The sequence below is a fragment of the Charadrius vociferus genome, unplaced genomic scaffold (genome assembly GCF_000708025.1).
Source record: "Charadrius vociferus isolate BGI_N301 unplaced genomic scaffold, ASM70802v2 scaffold230, whole genome shotgun sequence".
In the NCBI taxonomy this organism is placed as follows: domain Eukaryota; kingdom Metazoa; phylum Chordata; class Aves; order Charadriiformes; family Charadriidae; genus Charadrius; species Charadrius vociferus.
Genome location: NW_009646500.1, coordinates 438343 through 460699, shown reverse-complemented (window position 1 = coordinate 460699; position 22357 = coordinate 438343). Strand labels below are relative to the sequence as shown.

The window sequence follows — 22357 nt, the reverse complement described above, 5'->3', positions numbered from 1 at the left end:
TTGGTGCTCTAAAACAGTAAAACTTTTTAAGTTTTACCTTCCTGTTCATCTTAGAAATCTGACATTTCTGAAAGAGATGTCAAAGGGGTATTTAGAAGTACTTGTGAGTTGATATAAGCTGAGAGGTACATCTTATCTTTTAAAATGTCAAAATGAAGGTTGGAGGAAAATGGTTGCCATTTATCTTTAAATAGCGTGAAACCTTCTGCAGCAAAAACACTGTATGCATTCCCTTTGTTATTTGTTTTGGAAACTCAGCTCTGCACATCCCTCTAGCCTTCAGAAGGGATTAGAGAAAAACTGACTTTTTTTTTGTTATGGAAAAAAGCGAAAAAAAAAATCTGTTCCCATCTGTAAAATAATGATAGTCATAATAAATATTGAAAGTCGGTAGGATAAATAGTATGTTACAAATACCTCTGTCTTCACTCCAGACAAGTGTACCAGTATAAAGAAACTCTGTAAAGAAAACTCCAGACCTTTGCTTCTTCTGGTGGAACTACCATTATCTTTCAAATAAGTGTGTCTAGGAATGATTAATATGATCATTTGCTTGATTTCATTTATTCCAAGCTAACCTGACACTGGAGGTAAGAACTACGTTATATGTCTTAACGAACTGATATCTACAGACTGTGAAAATGAAAGTAGATCAACACAGTCTCCACAACTTAGAGTGGAAACAGTGTCCCACACTGCAAGTTTGCCAAGTCTTCCATACGGAGCAATCCAGTCATTACAGCACTCAAACACGGAGGTCACCACACGCATACAGTTTGAATATATATGTGCATACGTCATGTTGAAGACACCTGGCCCCAGCTGTCTTACCAGAGCCAGAAGAAAAAGGCATTTTTAGCCAACAAGAATACAGGAATTGCTATACTAAGAGTTATGTAGTAAATATACGTATATGTTGAAAAGACTTTGCTAAAAAGTGGAGAGAAACAATTCCTCATTTGACAAAAGGGGAAAACCAAAATAAGTGCTCATGGCAAATCAGTCATCGGTGTCACTGATATATCTCATCTGTAAATGACAATTTGCTATGAAACTATTACAGGTCGTGCTGTCTGGGAGAGAGAAAACTGAAAGACACCTACTGAGAAAACTGTTATGTGGCTTGCAAAAAAGTATAACCAATTTCATGAGAGGCAATAGTTAGCTATATTCCATAGTAAACAGGAACAGATGAACCAAGGTCCAGCTTCTGTCAAAGAGTTACTTTCTAATAAATGAGGGTACTCCATCTGTATACTTACAGAACAGCTAAAGACAAGTCCACTACATCAGCACCTAAAATACTTGGGAAACAAGGTTTTCTACAGCTTTTTTTTTCTTTTCTTCTTTTTAGTCTGAAAGAATCCTTTGGAAAATATCCATTTGCTTTTAGGGCATGAGAGGGTTCTTGAACTGACACTGAGGAATAGAATTCAGTGTTTAGGTAAAAGTTAACGGTGCATTTTCTCATTTTCTTTTTGCAATACTGATTCCAAAAATAATAATCTGAAGTTGAAGTTTACCCTTGTTAGCCTAAATTAATATTATCATTCATCTCTGATCTTTATTTGGAAACAGGTATGATGTCTATGGGCAGCTGAGACACACAGGATACACAGTCACAGTGAGAACAGTTGGTCTTTCTTGAGGGTAGGTGTTCACAATACATCTAAAATGTATTCTGAGATTCTTAAGAGCTTTGAAGTCTTTACACTATCTTACAAAGGTTTCTTTAATAGCAGCTAGTGCCAGATACTCACATCTTAGAAGAAACCTTTGTTTTGAATGAGTATTAAGTAATCTAGACAAAATGGGGTATGTGAGACTATTGAGACCCATTTTAAGTAGCAAAATCTTTGACTGAGTAGGAAACGCCACTGTGCCCTCTCTTACTCAGTCATTCCTGAACCAGCTATCATGAATTAGCCATGTCTTAATCCATTTTATTCAGTATTATACCTTGGACGAGTTTTGGAACGTGAAAAATTTGTAAATTCAAGTTTGATGAGAAAAGATCACTACTTAGTGCTTATGTACAGGTACAGAGTCTTAGGTATCTTTTCTTTTCTCCCTATGCTGATATTTTGATGGCACTTCATCCGCCCACTGAAAAGAAGGAAAACTAAGAAGGTTTAGGATGCCTTGAAGGTTACCTGAGGAAAAAAGAAAATCACTTCGGTAATTGTACCCATTCTCTGCATCTTTCCTCCGGCCAGCCCAAACCGATTAACACCTGTCAGCAGAACAAGGTCGTGACCACATTTGAGAAATTGCTAGCGATACCTGATTCTTACCCACAAGTAAATTAACAACACATTAGACTGTTAGTAAGTCTGTCTTGTATCCATAACTAAGCTGAGAGGACTTCTAATATTGATAGTTTTCACACTACCACATACTGAACAAATGAACCCAGCAGAGTTGCTGAAGAGCACAATAAATAGTCTACAGGTCTGCTCAGTGACTTTTGATTTTGTGAGCTGGAAATCATGCCCCAAACTCTCCTCATCTAATTTTATCTGTTATAAGGGATACGGAGATTGACCTGCAATTCAAGTCTTCCAATCACACCTATTCAGATTTCTGCAGAGTAAATGAGATAAAATAATAAAGACCTTAACTGACCAAACAGATATGAGATTCAGAGTGGTCTCTAATTTATCTTAGTGATAAATGCCAAGAAGTGGTTACCTGGCTACATTATTTAGCTCCAGAAATGGAGCCATTTTCTATAATAATTCCTAGAAATACCTATCACCAGGTGTTGAGTTATCCACGTGGCATATAAAATGAAACTTGAAATTACAGGCAAGTCTGGATTAAGATGTATGCACAAGAAAGTACATTTCCATGCCTCTCCACTACTACTTGTCTGAAGAAACTATGGAATCCAAATTCAGCTTTTGGGGCTTAGCTACGACTTTTTCTCTTGCAAAAACGAGTGCATGAAAAGCAACATTTTGATGCGTGCACTTAAAAAGGCTATTTATTTTCTTTCCAAAGCGTAAGTGAAGTTCCAATTTCTACATCAACTCTAACTTGAAATGGCATGTAAGTTGTATGATAGCCATGGAAATATGCCTGGAAAATACCAAGTACAAGGTTATTAAAGTAATTTTTTGTGTGTGTCTTATATTAGTGTTATTATATGGGCAAGATATTTTCTTTGCTTAGTCTTTTCTGGTGTATAATAATGGTGTTATACAGCTTTTGTGATTTATAGAAAGAGAATTGGCAGAATTATCAGCTAATGAATGTAGCTCAAGACTTTCCTGTTTCCTACAAAAAATGCTAACTTATTTTCCTGCTTGACAAAGTAAATCCAAATCCTAAATGAATGTTTCAAGTATAAATGCTACAATATTCTATATTAATGACTTCCATATAAAGCAATAACAACATAATTTTAAAGCAACATTTTTTCACTAAGAAGAAAGTTGCCAATGCTAGTACAGAACATGTACCTAATGTTGTGAATATGTCTGGTTTTTTGGTTCTAATTTGCTGCATCATGAAAGTAAAAATGGCTTTTTCCCTACCTCCTTGAAAATGTAAGTAGTTATCCATATAAAAGCTATAATACCTGAGGAGGATGTTTTTTGGTATAGGATTCAGGCCTTAGAAAGGAAAAAAGAATTTTGATCCAAGTTTTAATTGTTAAGTGACTCAGAGAAGTGACATCTTAATCTTGAAAATGATTCATATGAAAGATTTACTTGTAGGGTAACAGTCCTTTAAACTTACTCAGTGACAGGTAAGATAAAAATCTTCTCTGAATTCAAAGATATTTAAAGCAGAAAATGATTTATTTTTAATATCTATCTATATAGGATATGTCTAAATATCTCTTTATCCTACTTACATTAAGCTTCTAAGCATATAACCCAAAACGAGGAGAATGCATTAATGATAACCCTTTGTGTTTGTAATATGCATGAAATAAAAATAATCTCCACTGAGCAACATATTTATGAAATTCTTTTAACAATGTAAGATTCAAAATGATAGAAAACAAATTCAAACTACACATGCTTGTGCAGAGCCTAGAATGTTGCAAAATGATAATTAATTTTAATTCACTCTCATTGCATTTTTCTAATCAGCACTAGCGTAGAAATGGAACAAAATTGTTGAAACACCTCTGAGTTGCCCTTTCTGGGCACCTCTCTGCCCTGCACATAGGTGGGGCATCCATTTACTTACATTTTTGGAATGTAAATCTTTCGGAAGTTCATAGCCCCTCTGAATTCTGTGTCTGCATTAAACCACTAGACACTGAGACAAAACAAATTTCCATCTTATTTGGTCATGGAAGACTAATTAACTTCTAAGTGAACGTCAGAAGAGCAGTCCTCAAATCTCAGTGACACATCTTAGAACAGACGAGAACCTTTCCACTTTTTTAAATGAATAATCAGTCCAAAAAGCATTCATAATGTTAAAGTCTCACCTCAGCGCAGTTTAAAAGATTTTCTACTGAGTTAAAAAGAGCCTCCATCTCGAGATGCCCCCCTCCATGTTGTTGTTGCTAATTGGAACAGAAAATGAGCTACACCAAGGAAAAATTTTGACCTGGTTGGAATGATAGTTTCCTTATTTCCTCCCATGGATTCTAAATCAAATAAACTTTAGCATCTGCTGTAAACATGCACAAAGTCATCGCACAACCATTCAGCTCTCATTCACAAGCTGTAACACCTCCCCACGTTCTCTGTAATAGCAAATCCATACAGCAGGAGCTCCAGTATTCCTAGCCCACAGTAACAGCAGGTGCTGCAAAGTTTCCACCCAGCTTGAGAGCTTTGCATGCTCATCAGACACTTCCAGGACCTCTATGATATTCCCGCCATCTCGCCCCAACCTTAGTTCTTTTGTGCTTCATTTCCTGACTCTCTTGGTGATAGGAAAAAAAACCCACAAAGTTGCATACCTATGCCTGAAGTTCAACCAGCATGTCTGAAAAGGATATTTATGCATATTTGTCCTGATTTCATCCCACTTTCTTTCATCCAACAGAAAAAAGACCTTTGTTCCTTACCAATGAAATAGGGACAGCAGCTGAAAGGACATTTTTCAGCCTGGTATTGCTTTCATAACTGCCTATGTAGTATTCACAAATGTAGTGAATTCAAGCATGTCCGTATCAAAACGATGTTTTCCTATTTACAAAACCTTCACATAGTCTCAAGTCATATTCAAAATGTGCAATTCTGTTCTGGGTATTCGTATAGATCCTCAAACCTGGGTTTATTTGCTCCTAGTTTCTCTCCAGCCCACACCCTGATGTAAGGCCAAACTATTTTCTTTTGAAAGAAAGGAAATGATGGAGCAATTAAGTGAAGAGTGAAGACCACGCTGGAAGTCTGGCAGGAGTCAGGGCTGGACCTCAGTCTCCTGTTCCAACTTCTGGTTCATTACTACATTGTGTAGTGTTTAACCTAAATTTTTCACAGGCTTCCTCTGAGTGTAGTTGTTCAGCTTCTTTGCCCATTTCTTAAAGCCATTTATACACATTCAGCATGCATATAGTTTCTTGAAATGTTTCCATCTTGGATTTTAAGAATACGAAAGCTACTGCTACTTTCTCATTTCAGGAAACTTTCAAGCAATTCTCTAACGTTTCTTTAATATTAATACAGCAGTCTCAACTCATAACTTTGTCAGTATAATGAAAAGAGATAGAGATGTCGTCTGCAGATGTATAAGTTGATAGTCCTTTCTAAATTTTTAAGAAAGCTTTCGAGAGCTACTTAGTTATTCTGTATACATCTTTGCAAGGTTTTGCCAGTTGCTATATTCTGGTCAAAGGCGTATTCATCATCTAACCTTTCTTTATTAATTTCCTTTTCTACTATATCAATAGAGTGCAGCTTCAGCTATAATTAGATAAGTGCTAATAAATAAAAAATGCAGACTTTCACATTTATTGAAGATGAACATTTACATTACAGTTGCTATTTCAGCCTTATAGCTTACATATATTCTTTTGGTCGCATAACTGATAATCTTTCACTCACTAACACAATTCATCCCCAAAAAAGTACAATACATTCAGAATGCTATTAAAGTACTATGGTGGAAGACAAGAATAGACACAAAGTGTACCTAAAATAATTGAATGACTAATAATGAATAACATTCACAGTATGAAATAGAAGTAGCCATAAGACATTGTACTATACTTGCTATAAATTTTCTTGGCTTTTTATTTAAGGGCTTTATTTAAAACTTAGGCCAGGTGCCACATAGGAAGTGTGAAAGAAACTCTATAGGATGATATTCTTAAAGAACTCTACCCACATACTGCACATCATCCCGTGCGCTCCCCAGGACCTGCGCAGGCAGGCTACGTTTGACAGATAAGTGGAGAAAAACTAAAGTGCCTTTAGGGTTCTTCCACTGTTGGGAACTGTGACAAAAGGTTCACACCACCTAACCAGGCAAATAAGACTTAAATAAGACAGCAGTCTTATTTACAGCTAAGCCTGTTTCCAAGTCCAAATCAACAGCTCCCTCCTGCTTGTCTTGGTCATCAGGACAGGAGTGGTATTGTTCGCTTTTAAGGGACATTCATAGGACATCTGTTGGGGGAGAGAACTGGGTGGTTTTCCTTGTCACCAAATGATTAGACTAGATTTTCTTCCCTCAGTTTCTGGAAATGCTTGGACGGGATGGACTACAACCTGGCAGAGTCCCTTGGGTATTCATTCCTCAGCGGGCACTATTCCCTAGCAAACCGCTACACAAAGGGACTTGGAAGACCATCATACATCAGGGTCTTGTTAAAGTCACTGTTCCAGTGGTCAAGTGCTGAAAATGTTGTTATTAGGTCTTCAAGTTTAAGAAAGAGTAAGATCTACTTGTCATGGGAAAATATTGTCAGGATTTGTGTTACGCACAGTGTAGCTTTGTCCCAGCTGATACTTCAATTCACAGGGTCCTGCAATTAGTATCACCTTTAGTCAGGAGCTACTTCTCTGCAGAAACAAGTATAGATTAAAGAGAATTAGAGTGCTGAAGCACTTGCAGATTCATATAGTGGAAATTTGGGGTAGGTAACTTTTATACAGAATGAATTCAGGTGATACCTTTGGAAGGTCACAAGCCATGAAAATGGTATTTGTACAAGAGATCCATGGAAAATTAACAGTCCATGTGTTGGAACGTTCAAATTATTCATATCTACATCCCAAAAAAAAAGGTGTTCATGAAATGTTGGTTATAAAATCAATGAAGAATAAAATAATTTATTATTTTCTTCTCTTCCCACTTCATTGCCCTAGCATCTAAGCAAGTCGGAAACACAACAGAAAAGAAATGTTTCTGCAACCAAAAGTCAATCAGCAACTTACTAACTGATAATAAAGGACTAAAAAAATATGTTCTTTCACATAGAATATGTGCTCTTCTTTTTCAGCTGATGAGACACTGCTGTGGTTCTAGTTTTATTCAAAACCATTGAAAATATTCTCTCCAATCACTGTGAGAACAAAAGGTAATATTTCTACATTTAATGTAGCAGTAAATTTTGATTCTTTCAATTAAAAGAATGAAAGGCATAAAATAAGAGGAAAGATTGAAAGCAAACATAGATATGAAGTCCTGAATGTAGTTGAAAGCAAGAGAATCTTTTCCAAAACCAAATTCAGAGATTTAGCAAACATCATGTAGGCAAAATGCTTTAAAGACCTGAGCAAGTGCATCTACTTTTTGAAGACTTAGAATTATTTAATTAGACAATATGAAATAATTCTTAACAAAAACTTAAAGATAACAAGTGTTGTGTTAGTAGTAATAGCAGCAATAGTGATTTCAAAGGTATTGACTTGACTTATTCAATGAGTCCACAAACACAAAAGTGTTTAGAGTAAATGTAAAAAGTGGAATAAAAATAGGACTGAGATAGAGAAAAAGGTGGAATGATATCTTTAGGAATATGAGTGTAGAGAACGTATCCTGTAAAAACACGAACGTGTTAGCTGAGTTTTCATTCACACTAACTTGAACCAGTGAATCTGTGGGAAGATTGTTTTCACTATCAGGGACAGCTGATAAAAGTTGTCTTAGTGAGGAAACAATTGAGACAACTATTCTAATAATACATACTTTCAAAAGTATGCTGAAGTTTCTGAAGTTTCTAAAATTTACAGTATGATTCTGCAAAATCACAGACTTTAAGACATGGTGCGGTTCTTTATGAAGTCCACTAAGCCTGAAGGTTTGAACACCTCTGTCTGCAGAATACACAAAATATTCTATTTTAAAGTGCATTAATGTTGTGTCTTATGTTTCATTTAGATTTACTTAAATAAAGCATGCGCTAAACCAGAATGTACATACCTTTGGTATTGCTTACATTCAAAGATGAGAACTGGGAGGAGAAAGAGGAACATAGTGTACAACAAGGATTTCACAGGCTTTTGTAAACACTCAATTTTTTTAACACCCTTTATATATTTTGTTTGTTTTAATACCTATTATTGTGCAAAAAAGAAAAATATCTGTGTTTTTTTGATTGGTCGGTTAGGATTTTTTTTTTTCAGTTTAGAGACTGATGTCCATATTACATAGTGCACTACAGGCTGTTCACCAGGTATCTCAGAAAATGAGTTGTGTAGAAGATCTAGGGAATTTTCTAGAGACTTTCTAATGCAAGCTTTATTTCACTATTCCTTTCTAATTCTTAACACAAGGACCTAATATTAATCATAACCATTTGTTATATCCTGTGTGCCTACATGACCAGGAATCCAGAATTCTGCACATTTTTTTGCAGATATCCTACAGGACAAGAGGAGAGGTCTCCCTTCCTGTCTATTCACATAAACATTGAAAAACAGAGAGAGATGGAATTGGCTGAAAATGAGATTGCTGAGCTAGAAAACAGACACATAATAACATTAGGAGGTGAGTTTTGTTGCTAGTTAAATAATTTCACCTGGAAAACAGCTGCCTCCTCCAGTGGCATACAGTTGATACTGGAATTGCTCCAATGCAACCGATGTATATCTATTTTCAAGACAAGATGCAACCCGTATCTGTCTACCTGGGCATTTTCAGGGAAAGAACATATGGAAGTTAAAATTGTGTTCACATTTGAGAAGTGCCAAGAAAATGTAAACAGTTTAATGAAAGAAAAAAGGAGAAAGTGGTTGAATCTTCAGATGCAGGGAATCAATGGTTACAGCTTGATGACGTTTGTAAATAAACATTTTGTTGCCTTCAACATCCCTTAGAGCGGCTCAGGGGCACAGGGAGAAGAATGGACATGAGTCAGTTGAAATTTTACAGAATTTTTGCAATATCTAAAGAAAGGACACATCATGAAAGAAATATTGGATTTAGACCTGCAAAGATACTTGTCTAATTTTACATTTAGGCACCTATATGCCACGGTCTGAAGCCTTATTGTTAAAACTCATTAAAGATGAACATTTATTTAAAGATCAATTTCTGCTATGGTGAAAAAATCTTTCGGAATGTGAAGATTTCTGAGACTTGAGAACAGACTCAAAATCACTGTAAGTACAAGAATTGAGAAGTACTATTGCTGCCTGCCTTGCTTGGAGTAGTGAGGATTTGAGATGGCAGAACCAAGAACTTAATAGATGGGACAATTACAGGGAGAATCAAAGGTGGGGAAAGGGAGGAATGAAGGTGGATTGGAGAGGTGTGTGCCTATGGAAAGCACAGGCTCAGCTGTCCTCCTCCCCGCACCTGGGGTTGTGGGACCACCACAGCTGCCCAGCCCTGGGAGGAGAAGTGTCCCACTGCAAATGTCTCTGGTGGGGGGCAGTGAGGAATCTCGGAGATCCTGAAGCCCACCAGATCTGTCTGTCTCTGGTAGAGTGGAGACTGGAGTGATCTCTTTTATTCTTATGTGGCTTACTCATGTCAAAAAACCCAGTCAGCAAGCAGAAAACGTAACACGTGATTTATATACCTAAATAGCACAGGTAAGCACTAAAAATTTTCTCAAGCATTTCAGTGTTAACTTTTGGAGAGTTGTATGGTTTAATATCTATTTTACTAGAACATTAAAGCTTGACATTATTACCAAGGAGACTTTATTTTCTAAAATACTAGACAAATCGGAATCTGTACAAGTTAAAATTATTGGAAGATTCTAGTGTGGAGACTGTTCCTTGCCACATGAAGTAAAGTCACTAATTCAATGCGGTCCTGACCTCTAGGCACTACTGCAGTAAGTCAACAAGAAGATATAGATCCAGTGCCACTTCATAGTTCTGGCAGCGTCTGCAGACACGGTATTATTTCTGGTTTTCTACACGTAGTATGCCACACTGAAGAGAGGAGAGCAACCATGTTGTAAAACTAACTTAGTCATTTGTATCTCTTTTGTGAAACTGCCTTTAGCACTTCACAGTGTGAAACACATTAGCCTACACTGGGCAACAAATGAAACGATGGCAAATATATTCTTAAAAGAAACTTCTCGCTAATTAGATTTTAAGACAAAAACCTGGCCCTCATCATTGTTTTGCCTGTCTACTTGAAATTACTTTAATTCATTAACTTGGGCAAAATTGCACATTGCCCCCACCCCGATACAGTAATATCTGCATATGCACATTTAATTAACATTTAATTTTGATTTTAAGTGTCTGCTGAAGTCTCGTCAATATTTCTAGCTAATCTTGCGAAGCAAAAAGGCTTTCCCGAAATTGCATTCTCACATATTTGTAGCTGTTTTCTCCATATTTACCAAAGTTACTGTTTCATTCTTTCCAGAATAACAGCCACCTAGCGAAGCATCCCTTGTGATCTTTCTTATATGAGTTCTGTACAAATCACTAAAAGAAAACAACAACAAATCACTGGAAGCCTCTGGTTCAGTAGCAACTTGCAGGCAAAATATAATAAAGTTGTATTACAAAATCTACGTATTTCTCACTTGTGCTAAGTGCAGGGAATAGGCATGGAGGTGTGTCTCTGGGCAGAGGGCCCTGCTGCACTTGGTTTTGGAAGGGGAAGGAAGAGACGGTATAGGTTGGGAGAGAAGAGTTTTTTCTGTTACTGATCTGGAAATCCATCAGTTTGTTTGGTTTCCTAACAGCAGAATAGAGCATTACCTTCTCCAGAGCATTTCAGGCGGCTTTTATGTAATCAATACAAAATTACAATATCTAGAACAAGAGATGCATTTTAGGATAAATGTATCCCACATGGATTAATTCTGCTCGGGCATCTGATAACAGGGCTACTCTTGCTGTGAAAAAAATGCTTGTATTTAGTTCTGAGTTGACATGACTCTTACTAAAGTGATTATTTTATCAAATATATTTACAGATTTAAAAAAAAAAAGAAGAAAAGAAAGCTTTTTGAGCCCTTCCTTTTTTTGAAGGAGGAGAAAACCTTGCATCCTCAGAATTCACTCTCTACTACCAAAAGAGCATCTTCATCGGCTTTATAGGTTGTGACACAAATTAGGAGCAGAGTACGCAGTGGTTCTGCTCCAAGTGACGGATGTAGTCAGCCATCTAGTCATTTAGCTGTCCCAGGCAGACAGGAGTCACATTCAAACTCTATCACAGATCTTTTGCTATAATTAGTGTTATAGTACTACTCCTGGTAAATACCCAAACCAAACCAACAGTAAATACTTAAAGGGGTGAGTCTAACTTTGGATATCTCCTTGTGAAATGCTCACATTTTTTAATCCTATCATGAATGGTGATGCAAAAAAATCTCTAGGGATAAGAGGATTTGAAATTTTCCCTTAAAAAAAAGAAAAACAATTGAAATTATACTAAATTCACATTACAATTACAGTTTAAATATTGGTGTTATAAAACTATGAAACGTATATAGCCTAAACCATATCATGCACATATGATATTGCCTCTTTGGAATGTTAAGTTGTATCCTGCATCAGATATGCTCATGTATCAATTCAGTTGACTTCAGTAGGGGTTAAGTAGATAGACCTGAAGCCAAAATTAAGGCCCTACCTGTTATAGGAGGAAAAGGTCAAATCAAAATGAGGATCTTAACATTTCAATAGATGTCTTAAATTATGCCTCTAAAACCAGTAAAATAGTTAGCAGAAAGCTGTATTTATGGTAATGGTGTCAATTGTGAATAACCTCTTAGCAAAGATTGAAACAAGATTTAGCCTTCCTGACATGCACAGAGAACCACAACTTAAATCTACATAATGGAATATAGGAAAAAAATGAGTTAATTTACATACCAAAGGAGGCTACGAAGCCTTAGACTCATTGTGCCTTTGACAAGGCAAAGGTACAGAGATACTTTTGAAGTTGTGAGAACACAAGCATGTACAGGGAGTAGCAGGTCTTTTACTCATTACATATTTGTAGAGGATTTTTTAAAACTATCTTTGAAGACAGAAAGAGGAGACTTCTCCAGTGAGAAAGCTTTTCTGTGCTTGACATTTTATATTTTCCTTTCTTATGGTAAGTGCCTTCGCATGGCACCAAGCAGAACTTTTAGGCCAGAGACAAGTTCATACTGTGCTGTAGGACTGATTCTAAAAAAAGCCCAATCAGCCACAGGACTCAAGTGAGGCTTATTCAGGACTTAAAGCCACAGCTTTTTCATTCTGATTTCTAAGGGCAAAACCCAGAACTGACCATGATCTTGAGTACCTGAACTAATTAGACTGAAATTGTAACATATGTAGGTTTTAGCATATGAGACAGTTTGGGATTAAAAAAAAATAAAAATCAGTATCTTCTACAGCTTTTTTTTGTTTAGCCTCCTGCACGAGCCTCCTTACATGATCTGTTTTGTTAGCTCAGCTTTTTCTAATGAGTCTGAAGAATAATATAGCTGTTTACTGTGTGCTTTACCGTGTTCTGATTATGTTTTGCATTTAGAGAAGGGACCAGAGATACATCTCCTGCATGTTACCTGCAGTATAATCTATCAGATTTTGGAGGGAGGAGAAGAGAAAGAGAAAAAGCAAAACTATTACAGAGCAAAAAAAGTATCAGAGGCTATGAAGAAAAGGACAGAATGTGGGACAGGACAAGATGCGTTGGCAGTGTCATCTGGTATCTCTGCTGCTACCTACTGGTGTAGCTATCTCTACTATTAGTCAAATATTTGATAGCCATGTACTTGCTGCATAATTCCTGAAATAGACTTACCTGCATAAATCAACTGTGCTGTAGGCACATATTAGGAATAAAACTATAAGCTAAATCTTGCTGGTCCCCTTTTGATCATATTCTGCTTAAACACTCTCAGGGATCTAATGTCTGAATGGTCATGCCTCACGGCACCAAAGCAAGATTTATACAAAGACACAGGGCTAGGACTAAAATATGAAATAATAATAATTTCCGACAAAAATATTTAAAGCTGACAAGAGAACATGACAGTGGGATCATATGGATAAGAAGTATAGCTAGTTGTCCATAGGCTGAAGTCTTTAGATGCAGTGACTTTACAGCTTGTCTACTTCATGTTCCCTGTTATAAGTCTGACCTGCCAATGTAGAGCAATAAGGATATTAAGCCTCTAACTGTAAAGTTCTCTTTGACCATACCTTTGAATTGGTTTGAAATTATTGGGAAAGCACTGTAGAAAAAAACATTTTTGCTGTTTTGCACCTATCTATACATCTGCAACTACTGAAGACATTTCAATATCAATCTTTAATAATTCTCCTTTTTATGCCCCACGCAATGCTGCGGTGGGGGAAGACAGGGAATATAATTGTTGGTGCTTTTTGAATTACAAACTGAAGTTTTCTTTAAATGCTTTTCAAATTAAATGTGACATTAAGAAAACCTGTGCTAAGGACTACACTTTTACACTACTTTCTGTTGAAATCAGTTTTATGTAAACAAAAAGCTACGATCAAGCCATTATAGTTGTGAAGAAACTTAAAGAGATCACTGAGCTGTTGGCAATCAGTAGCTAAGCAGATGGAGTCAAATTAAGCTAGCCTTTTATTTGAGAGTATAACCTGTTTGCAAAGACAAAAAATATGTTTTTAATTTCAATTTACTTTACTATTTGAACTCAATTATTATCTTACTCTACATCAAGAAGTAATTAGGATTTTTTTTAAAAAGTAGAAAATATGTTTTCTTTTTCTAACCTTTGAATAAACATTACATGAAAGAAAATGAGCTCTATCAGTTATACTTTCTTGTAGGATGCAGTGGCCAGAAACTAAATTACAAATAGTATTATATTTGTTTAATAAATCACTTAGCTGATCAGAACAGGTTCTGTATAAAATTGACTTTTTCTATATATCCAGTACAATTACAGTACACAAATACACAATTTTAAAATGCTGGGTTTGTACCATTTTAATTGAATTCCAATTTCCATCCTAATGAACCTTGACAGAAATCATAAGTGAAAATGAAATCATTATCTAGTAAAAAAGAAACACACCATTTACCATTCTCTATCATTAAAAAAAAAAAACATGTACAGACTACGAATCTGGATAAATGGCTCCTGAATTATAGAATTGTTTAATAGACAGACATTTAGGTTATTTTTCTCTGTAAGAGTAAAAGGCACAAATTTAGTGAGAAAGACTGTATTCAGTCACCATGTTAGTAATCAGCCAATAGTAATCAGTGTCTCTTTTCAATTCTTTTGGGAAAAAGAATGATAGATTTATACAAAAAAAAAAGATTAAAATGGCTATTTTGAAATCCAGGTTTCTTGTTTGCTGATTTAAATAATTATTAAAATTGATGATTTAAAGGTTTTTCAATCATTTTGATTTAAAGCAAGCCACCCTCTACTGCTTTAAATATAGTTTAAGCTGGTAAAATTAGCACTGTCCCCTAGTTCAATCAATTTAAAACAGAGCAGAAACCAGCCAGTATTGGCATCAGAAAGAAAAGGAAAGGTTTGCCATTTCTCTAAGCAGCTGATCTGCCTCAAAGAGGGCAACTCTGATTCCTCCGTCCTCAGCATGTCCTGGACTGAAGCCAGACCTGTATTATGAAACGCGTTTTAAACTAAACCAGTTTCTGCTTTCCAGAGCAGAGCAGTAAAAGCAGCATGAATCCACCTCTTACTCAGTGCTTACATTGTAGGCAATGGGTAAAAGTACTCAAAATATTTATAGACTAGATTTTTTTTTCAAGGAGTAGGTACCTGAAGGTGCAGATTGGGACTTGTGACAATCTAAGTAGTTGCACAGACTTAATTTTGAAAACAGTGGGAGCTGATCAGCCTTATAACTTGAAAATGCTACTAGGATTTAAATATATTTCTCATTATATTAGTAAACTTAAAATATGTTTCAAATACTTAGGAGCACAAGGTTCTTTTTTAAAAAAGTGAATAAATGATCAGACCTACAGTGCAGCTGTTTGCACTCAACAGGAGTTAGCTGCATACACACACTTTTAGTCCATCATGGACTAGCATCATGACTCATCAGCATAAACCTCTGCTTTATAGGTTTTAAGGATCCCTGCTGTCTATGGTTAGTTGACTTTCTAGTGGGCTACCTAAGGTAATGATATGTTTCTCTGTACCACCTGAACATGCATAGATACCGTACCAGCTATGAGTGAACATAGGAAGTTCCTATGAACATAGGAACTTCCATCTTAACATGAGGAGGAACTTCTTTACTTTGACGGTAGTAGAGCACTGGAACAGGCTGTCCAGAGAGGTTGTGGAGTCTCCTACTCTGGAGACATTCAAAACCCGCCTGGACGCCGTCCTGTGCAACCTGCTGTAGGTGACCCTGTTCTGGCGGGGGGGTTGGACTAGATGATCTCCAGAGGTCCCTTCCAACCCTGACCATTCTGTGATTCTGTGATTCTGTGAGTGGCAATGCCCACAGATTCTTAAACCTAAAATGTAAGCTAACAAATTTGGCTTTGTGCTTAACTTGCCTCAACAGGCTATGAGAAAGCACGTAGGCTGCAGGAAACCTCGGGTGTCCAGGGCCACAGGCACGGGGAAATCCAAGTTTTGTGGAATTTCAGTGAGAATTTGGAGATTCTGTTCCCCCTAGAGACTGACTTTTTTACAGGCAGTTCTGGGGTTTCTGACTTTTTTCTCTCTGAGTAATTAGGGTGTTGACTTTACCTGGTACTTCTGAACAAGAGCAGACTGATTTCTTCAAAACATTACTGCCAAAATTGTTGTATTTTCCTTAACCCGCTCAAAAAAGGGTGTACTATCTGCTTCTTCGACAACATTGAAAGCCAGAAAAAGATGACAGCTTTTCATTTTGCAATTTTGTTTTTTGCAAATAAATTCTATAGAAAACTCCTAACTCAACCCTCAAACAGCAGTCTGACTGAAGGCTAGGAAATGCTTCACATCCCTTTAGCCATCAAAATGAATCATCTATTCTGATTTATTCATCTAGGCCCCTTTTACAGCCAGCACAACTAGCACCTCTAGCAGCAACTCATGAATTACCATGAGAAGTAGCTATCTCCCTCTTGCCCGTAGTGTGACTTCGCTAAACTTTTTGTCGACTGGAGACTGCTGATAGCTTCTGGCCATCGTGCTCATGAAGCCATTATGATTTTAACCTTTGGCTTTTGTGTGTTATTTCTCTTACATTATCAGTTCCATGTATATTAGTCTTCAAGCATACAGATGTTGTTCAATCTGCTATTGAAAAGGTTTACATCTTAAAACTTTTTGTAGTTATCAAACAGCCCGAGAAAAGAACAGAAATCCAGAAGCTAATTTTGATTTTGTCACTGTCAAGCTGTGTGTGGCCCCGGGGCTAGCCTGTCTCCTTGCAGCCTGCTCCGACACAGAGGAAATGTGTCATTGCACAGCTCTCAGCAGCAAAGGAAGGACCAAATTGTGACTCATTGTCACATTTCTGTTTGACTCCTGCTTCTCTCTTGCTCCACTGGGGAAATAAGTTGTGGCAGACAAACAGCTGGGACAGAAACCTTGTCTTTCTCCTCTCCTCACCTCCCCAGATTAGATCCGTGTACAGTCTCCGGTGCATTGCATCAAGCAGAGCTAAGTATCTGTTCATTCTTCCCTCCGTGGGAGGATAAAGTGACAGGGGACAGCCATCAACCTTGCACTGTGACCTCCAGTAGATTGGACTAGAAAGGACCAACTGTAGGGTTGCTGCTGGAGCTATTGTGCGTACACAGATTAAGCTGTACGTTGGTAGAAGCCATTTCTTGGAGGTGCCAGGCTTTTTGTATTCATATTTCAGTGGTGGCAACTCTAACTGCATCTGCCATTGAGTCCAGTCCATTCCCCGTGTTCACGAACACAGCAGAGTAGCGTAGTTAGATACTCGTGGCTTTCTAGGCAACCTCTTAAGTGGATCACAGTAAAGTCCCTGACAGAATACTCAGTAACAGTCAAATTATTATTATTATTATTATTATTATTATTATTATTATTATTAACAACATAAACACAGTGTAACAGGACAGAAAAGGAAGGAATAATAACAACAACAACAATAATAACAATAATAATACTAAAATCATCCTGAGAATGTCACAGAGACAGAGTACTTAATATCTGCACCAAGATTATTTTTTTTAATACCGTTTTAAGGACTTCCACATTTTAACAGTACATTTCTGTGGTTGCAATTACGTGTAATATGAGGATGCTGAAGATAATCCTTTGGAATCTTCCCCTAAATATTTGCCAGCAGGACATCTAGGTCCTGCCAACTTTCTAAGGACATTTATAAATTTCTGTCTTCAGAGATCTCCTTTTGTCTTTCACTGGGTACACTTCACCAGTATTTCCACAACTAATAATTTGTAGCTGTGGAAATGAATAGGCAGTGCGTATGGCTTGCGATGCAAGTAGACAGGTATGGGTCATTGCCTGCTGGCTACATTTTTAAGCTACTTAGTCTCATTGTCATTACCATGATGTTGACCTGAAAGAGCACCCCATCGGCCCCATGCATCTATCTCTGAATAGATTACAGTATTGACACGGGCTATCAGAAAAAGATACCCTGAGATGTGCATCAACAGTATCACTCTGGCAGGGCTGGACCACCTCTCTAAACCAGCAGCCATGCTGGCCATGGCAGTGCTGAAACCTGCATCACTGTTGTGTCGTGATCTCTGATGTGTGAGCACGGTACCCCAAAAGGCAAGGAGCCCGACAGTCTACCTGATGTGTGTCTGACAGTGTAAAATAGAGTTAGGAGTACCTATCCCAAGGAGCAAGTAGTTTAATCTTAATAAAGTCACAAAGATCCCAGCAAATCAATGGCTGGCATGTAGTAGGAAACAAAAAAATAATCAAAAAGGAATTGTGTGAAGCAAGGGGTATTTTAATAATTTTTGATTTGTCCAAACTATATGTTGCTGAAGTTTAGATCTGAACTTTCAGATTGCCTTGCTAGTGCCCGCAGTGGCCCCAGAGGAAAATAAACTCCTGTGAAACATTAGCCCAAGGCTGAATTCTTAGTTTTCTGCCATAAGTAGAATTTCCATCTCATGGAGCCAGAGTTCCAAAATCAGCCAATTAACATAAGTCCATTCCAAATATAAGAAAACAGAACAAAACAAAACAAAACAAAACAAAATTAAACTAAACTAATTATATACCTTATTTACTTGTTATGCTGAAGGTCAGGTTATTGTGGAGCTGATGCCCCTTATCACCTGAAGTCTATTGCTTTGCACAGAAAAAAAACACAGAAGGCAGACACAGCATATGACAGCTAAGGAACATCTATAAAAACATGATAAAAACACTATACAAAACATTTTCAGACTCTTCGCTTTATTTTTATTCTATTTTACAGTCTTTTATTTTCTTTCTTTAGTAAGATAAATGTTTGAAAAGTCACCTGCAGACTGACTGAAGTGTCTTCTATTTCTGATATTAATTTTTGACTAAAAATCTTGTTAATTTGGGAGGTTTTTCACTTGAGGGTACTTCCATACTGCTTCTCTGACACTGATGGTATTAATGCACACATTTTGGAAGACAAATATAATTTCACAATTTTCCCAGATAGCAGCTACAGAGTAAGAAATATTTCCAACAAACCTAGTTTAAGAATGCACAAATAAACTAGTGCTAGCGTTTGGGTTAGGGCTGTCAGGCTGAACCACCTGTTTTGACAGTATTTGCTGCCAGAAGCAAATTACAGATCCGTCCAACTGCTGATTAAAAAATCATACGCACATCATCTCCTTGCTGTGGCTGACCAAACATCAGGTAAGGAGTGTACAATTTGACATATTCCGAACATGAATCCTTTCGAAGACAACAGGCTCTCTCTCTAATAGTGCTTAATACAGATCCTCTTACAAATATTAACAATGAAAAATGGAAGATGAAAAGTACAACTTTCATACACCAAAATGCCACATAACCTTGACAAGTAGAATAAAAATAACTTTCAGAAGACTGTTCAAAAGCTTTTTTTTTTTTTTTTGTGGTGTTATTATTAAATTCTGATAAACAGTGGAGTAATCCACACTGGAAAAAAAAAAAGATTGGAATGAAATTCAACTAAAATATTCGGTATTGAATTTAAAGAAGGTTGCATTTTAAATATATCCCCTGTCTGACTGTGGCTGATAAAATATTGTTATGCATCTAAAATGTTATTTAAATATGAATGGTCAGGAAATATTAAAGTACATGAAATATTCATATTTTAGAATATGTATTTATTGGTTAATACAATTGCCTTTCATTCTTGCAGGCCTAGCTCTGGCATAGTTATTTCAGCACAACTTTCACCGACTCCTTTAGAAGTTTACCTGAATAAGGATTGCAGAGTTGATAGATTTTACCTTCAATAACTTCATGTACAGTTCACAAATACTCTGTGCTCCTAACTGAAAAATCAGGGCCACCAAACTAAGCTATTCTGACTCCAGCAAATCTCCAGTTATAAGGGACTACCAAAGCTTTACCTGAGCAAAGGCTTGAGGGTGCAACCACCTAACATTCAGATGTTACCCTTCTTGTATCACTCCAATGGAGCTGCCCAAGCAGTGTTGTTCTGCAAATGAGACTAACACTATTTTTAGAGGTGTACAGAGATCTAGCTTCAGTAACTGGTAGAAACTCAGCTTACAGGAGTGAAAAATGAAAAAAAAGAAAAAAAGAGGAAAGAAAAGCCGAAAGCCATTCAACAAAAAAAAAAAAAAAAAGAGAAAGAAATTATCCTGGAGTGAAAACATTACTTGCTAAGAGCAACAAATCATATTGACATGTTAGCTCAATTACACTGTCAAAGTACATATCATTTTTGGTTAATTATATTTGAAAATAGTTACCGTACCTTCTGCTGTAATCTCGGCCATGATGATGATGGTAAGAGATACTCTGTTAAAAAGGTCAGGATCTAGTGTGGCAGCTTAGATAGTACTTCTAGATTGCTGGCTCTTGCAGGAGCTGCAGAAAGAGAAGAGGGAGGTCCTCTGCTTTTTTAAATTCTGTTCCTTCTTCTTTTGCGCCCCTCTGAACTTTCTGTTTCCTCTGCAGACTCACAGAGCAACCTAAGGCCTTCCAGAGGCAACACTTAAAGCTCAGTCTAAAGTATCAGCTTCTAACAAAAATAGCCATGCCTCACAGTGAATCTTCAGCATTTTTTTCCCAATGTCCTAGGAAACATGCACACTACAAATAAAAAGTAAAAAGACCCAGCTCTAAACAGGACAGGAACGCATGGAAAGGCAGCAAAAAGCAAAAGAACTGGGAAAGAACTGTTTAACGCTCCTGCAGCCTCGCTAGCATAATTGCAGTTCTTTGGAGGGTATGTCAGGAAACATGAAATATAGAGTTCAAAGTAACCTTATCCATCCCAGCTCAACTTTATTCTTAGCACAGTCAGTGCTTAGCACATTCTTCCTGGCCTTATTTGGTTTGGGGAGGGTCCTATGAAGCTTGCCGCTGACTTGGGGGGGAGGGTAAATTTAGGTGGTTTTCTCCACTTTAATTCTTAGTTGCAGTTCAGAGCCAATTAAGACACCACTTTAAACCTATGAAATTGGTAACTTCTTCAGTTTGGATTTTTTTGGTGCTCTTCTGGTTTGCTACAATTGTCACACATACCTGTGAAGTTTATCTAAGTATTACAGAACACTGTTAAAAATGTATATAGTAATAGTTTGTATACTCTAAATGCATAAACGTAATGTGAAAAAATATTAAGCAGATCAGATTTTTTTCTAGGTCTGATTTATGGAAACAATAAAATAGTTCAAAAAATCTGTGATTTTAAACCAGGTTTTATCAAACTGAGAACAAGTAGACTTTTAAATAAATTTAGAGGAACAAAAATATTAACAATTTAAATAAGAATAATGATTTAAAAACGTGAGCAATATTTTCATTGCATTGCTTGCAACTTCACAGCTGTGGAATTATGTATGTGGACAAGAGCTTGAAAATGAAATTAGCAAAAAAGTGCTCTCGAGCCAGCATACCTCTACATAAATGTCATCGTCACATGAAATCAGAAACCATCTTAAACAGTTCTTACTAGGGAACCTATAGTCAGCTTGTCTCCGCCACATGGGCTGGCATTTGCACTTCTCATCTTCCCCCCAGGAGATATAAGCACCTGGCTCTGTGACAAAGTATAAGGAAAAGGATCTGTTTATCCAGGGCACAAGATGGAGAAGTGAATGCTCACTGAACAGTTCACAGTCACCACCAGGATTTTTCTCTTTGCCCTACTCTAATACACTTCAAACCTGCCACATATCTGAAAATGTTAGCCTTTGCTAGCCAAAGCTTACAATCAGTTCTCCATCCCCTTGCTTCTTCAGCTTTACAGACCAAATCTTTTGCACTGACAAGTTTTGATTACTCGATGCTCAGTAGTCAGTGCATTTCTGATCATCCTCCTAACCCTCCGTTTGATCCTTCACCCCATCCTTCAGAAGATCTGCCTCACTAAGGCTGATGAAAAGATTTCAGACAAAAACTTATTCCTTCAAAAAATACCCTTTCATGAATACTGAAATGTTCTGTAGAGTCACATTCCCATCAACAAAACAGCTGCCTACAGTAGCTCGGTGGTTAGTAAGGGGTGCTAGGACGTGTGATAGTAAGGCAAAGCCCTTGTCTGTCTTAATTACTTCTTTCTCTTCTGCTGGAGCAGTGCCATTTTACATGAAGTTAAATATTTTGGGTCATCTGTATTTTGACGGCTATGCTACTTGCTTGACATGTAAGAGGTATCACCTCAGCTGAATACCCCAAGCACAGAGCTAATCAATATTGCAAAGTCAGGATTGCTTTCACTTGTATTATCTTTCCAAGTGAAATAAAATAATAAAGGCTCAGTGTGGGTATATAAGAAGAGAGAATCGGGGAAAATATTCATGTCTGAATTTTGTTCTTTTTTTTTTTATGCAGCAAGATCCTGAGAATGTGGACAGGCATA

At 37.0% G+C, this 22357-nt stretch overlaps 1 protein-coding gene across 1 annotated transcript in view; it reads right to left on the bottom strand.

The window, feature by feature from the left end:
• TRDN (triadin) overlaps nt 1-20462 on the bottom strand; it is a 140680-nt gene extending 120218 nt beyond the window's left edge. The window contains exon 1 of the mRNA XM_009883240.1: nt 20246-20462. Within this exon, the coding sequence (XP_009881542.1) occupies nt 20246-20267 (22 nt within the window). The 5' untranslated portion in view covers nt 20268-20462. The remainder of the gene's footprint in view (nt 1-20245) is intronic.
• Nucleotides 20463-22357: the final 1895 nt, after the last annotated feature.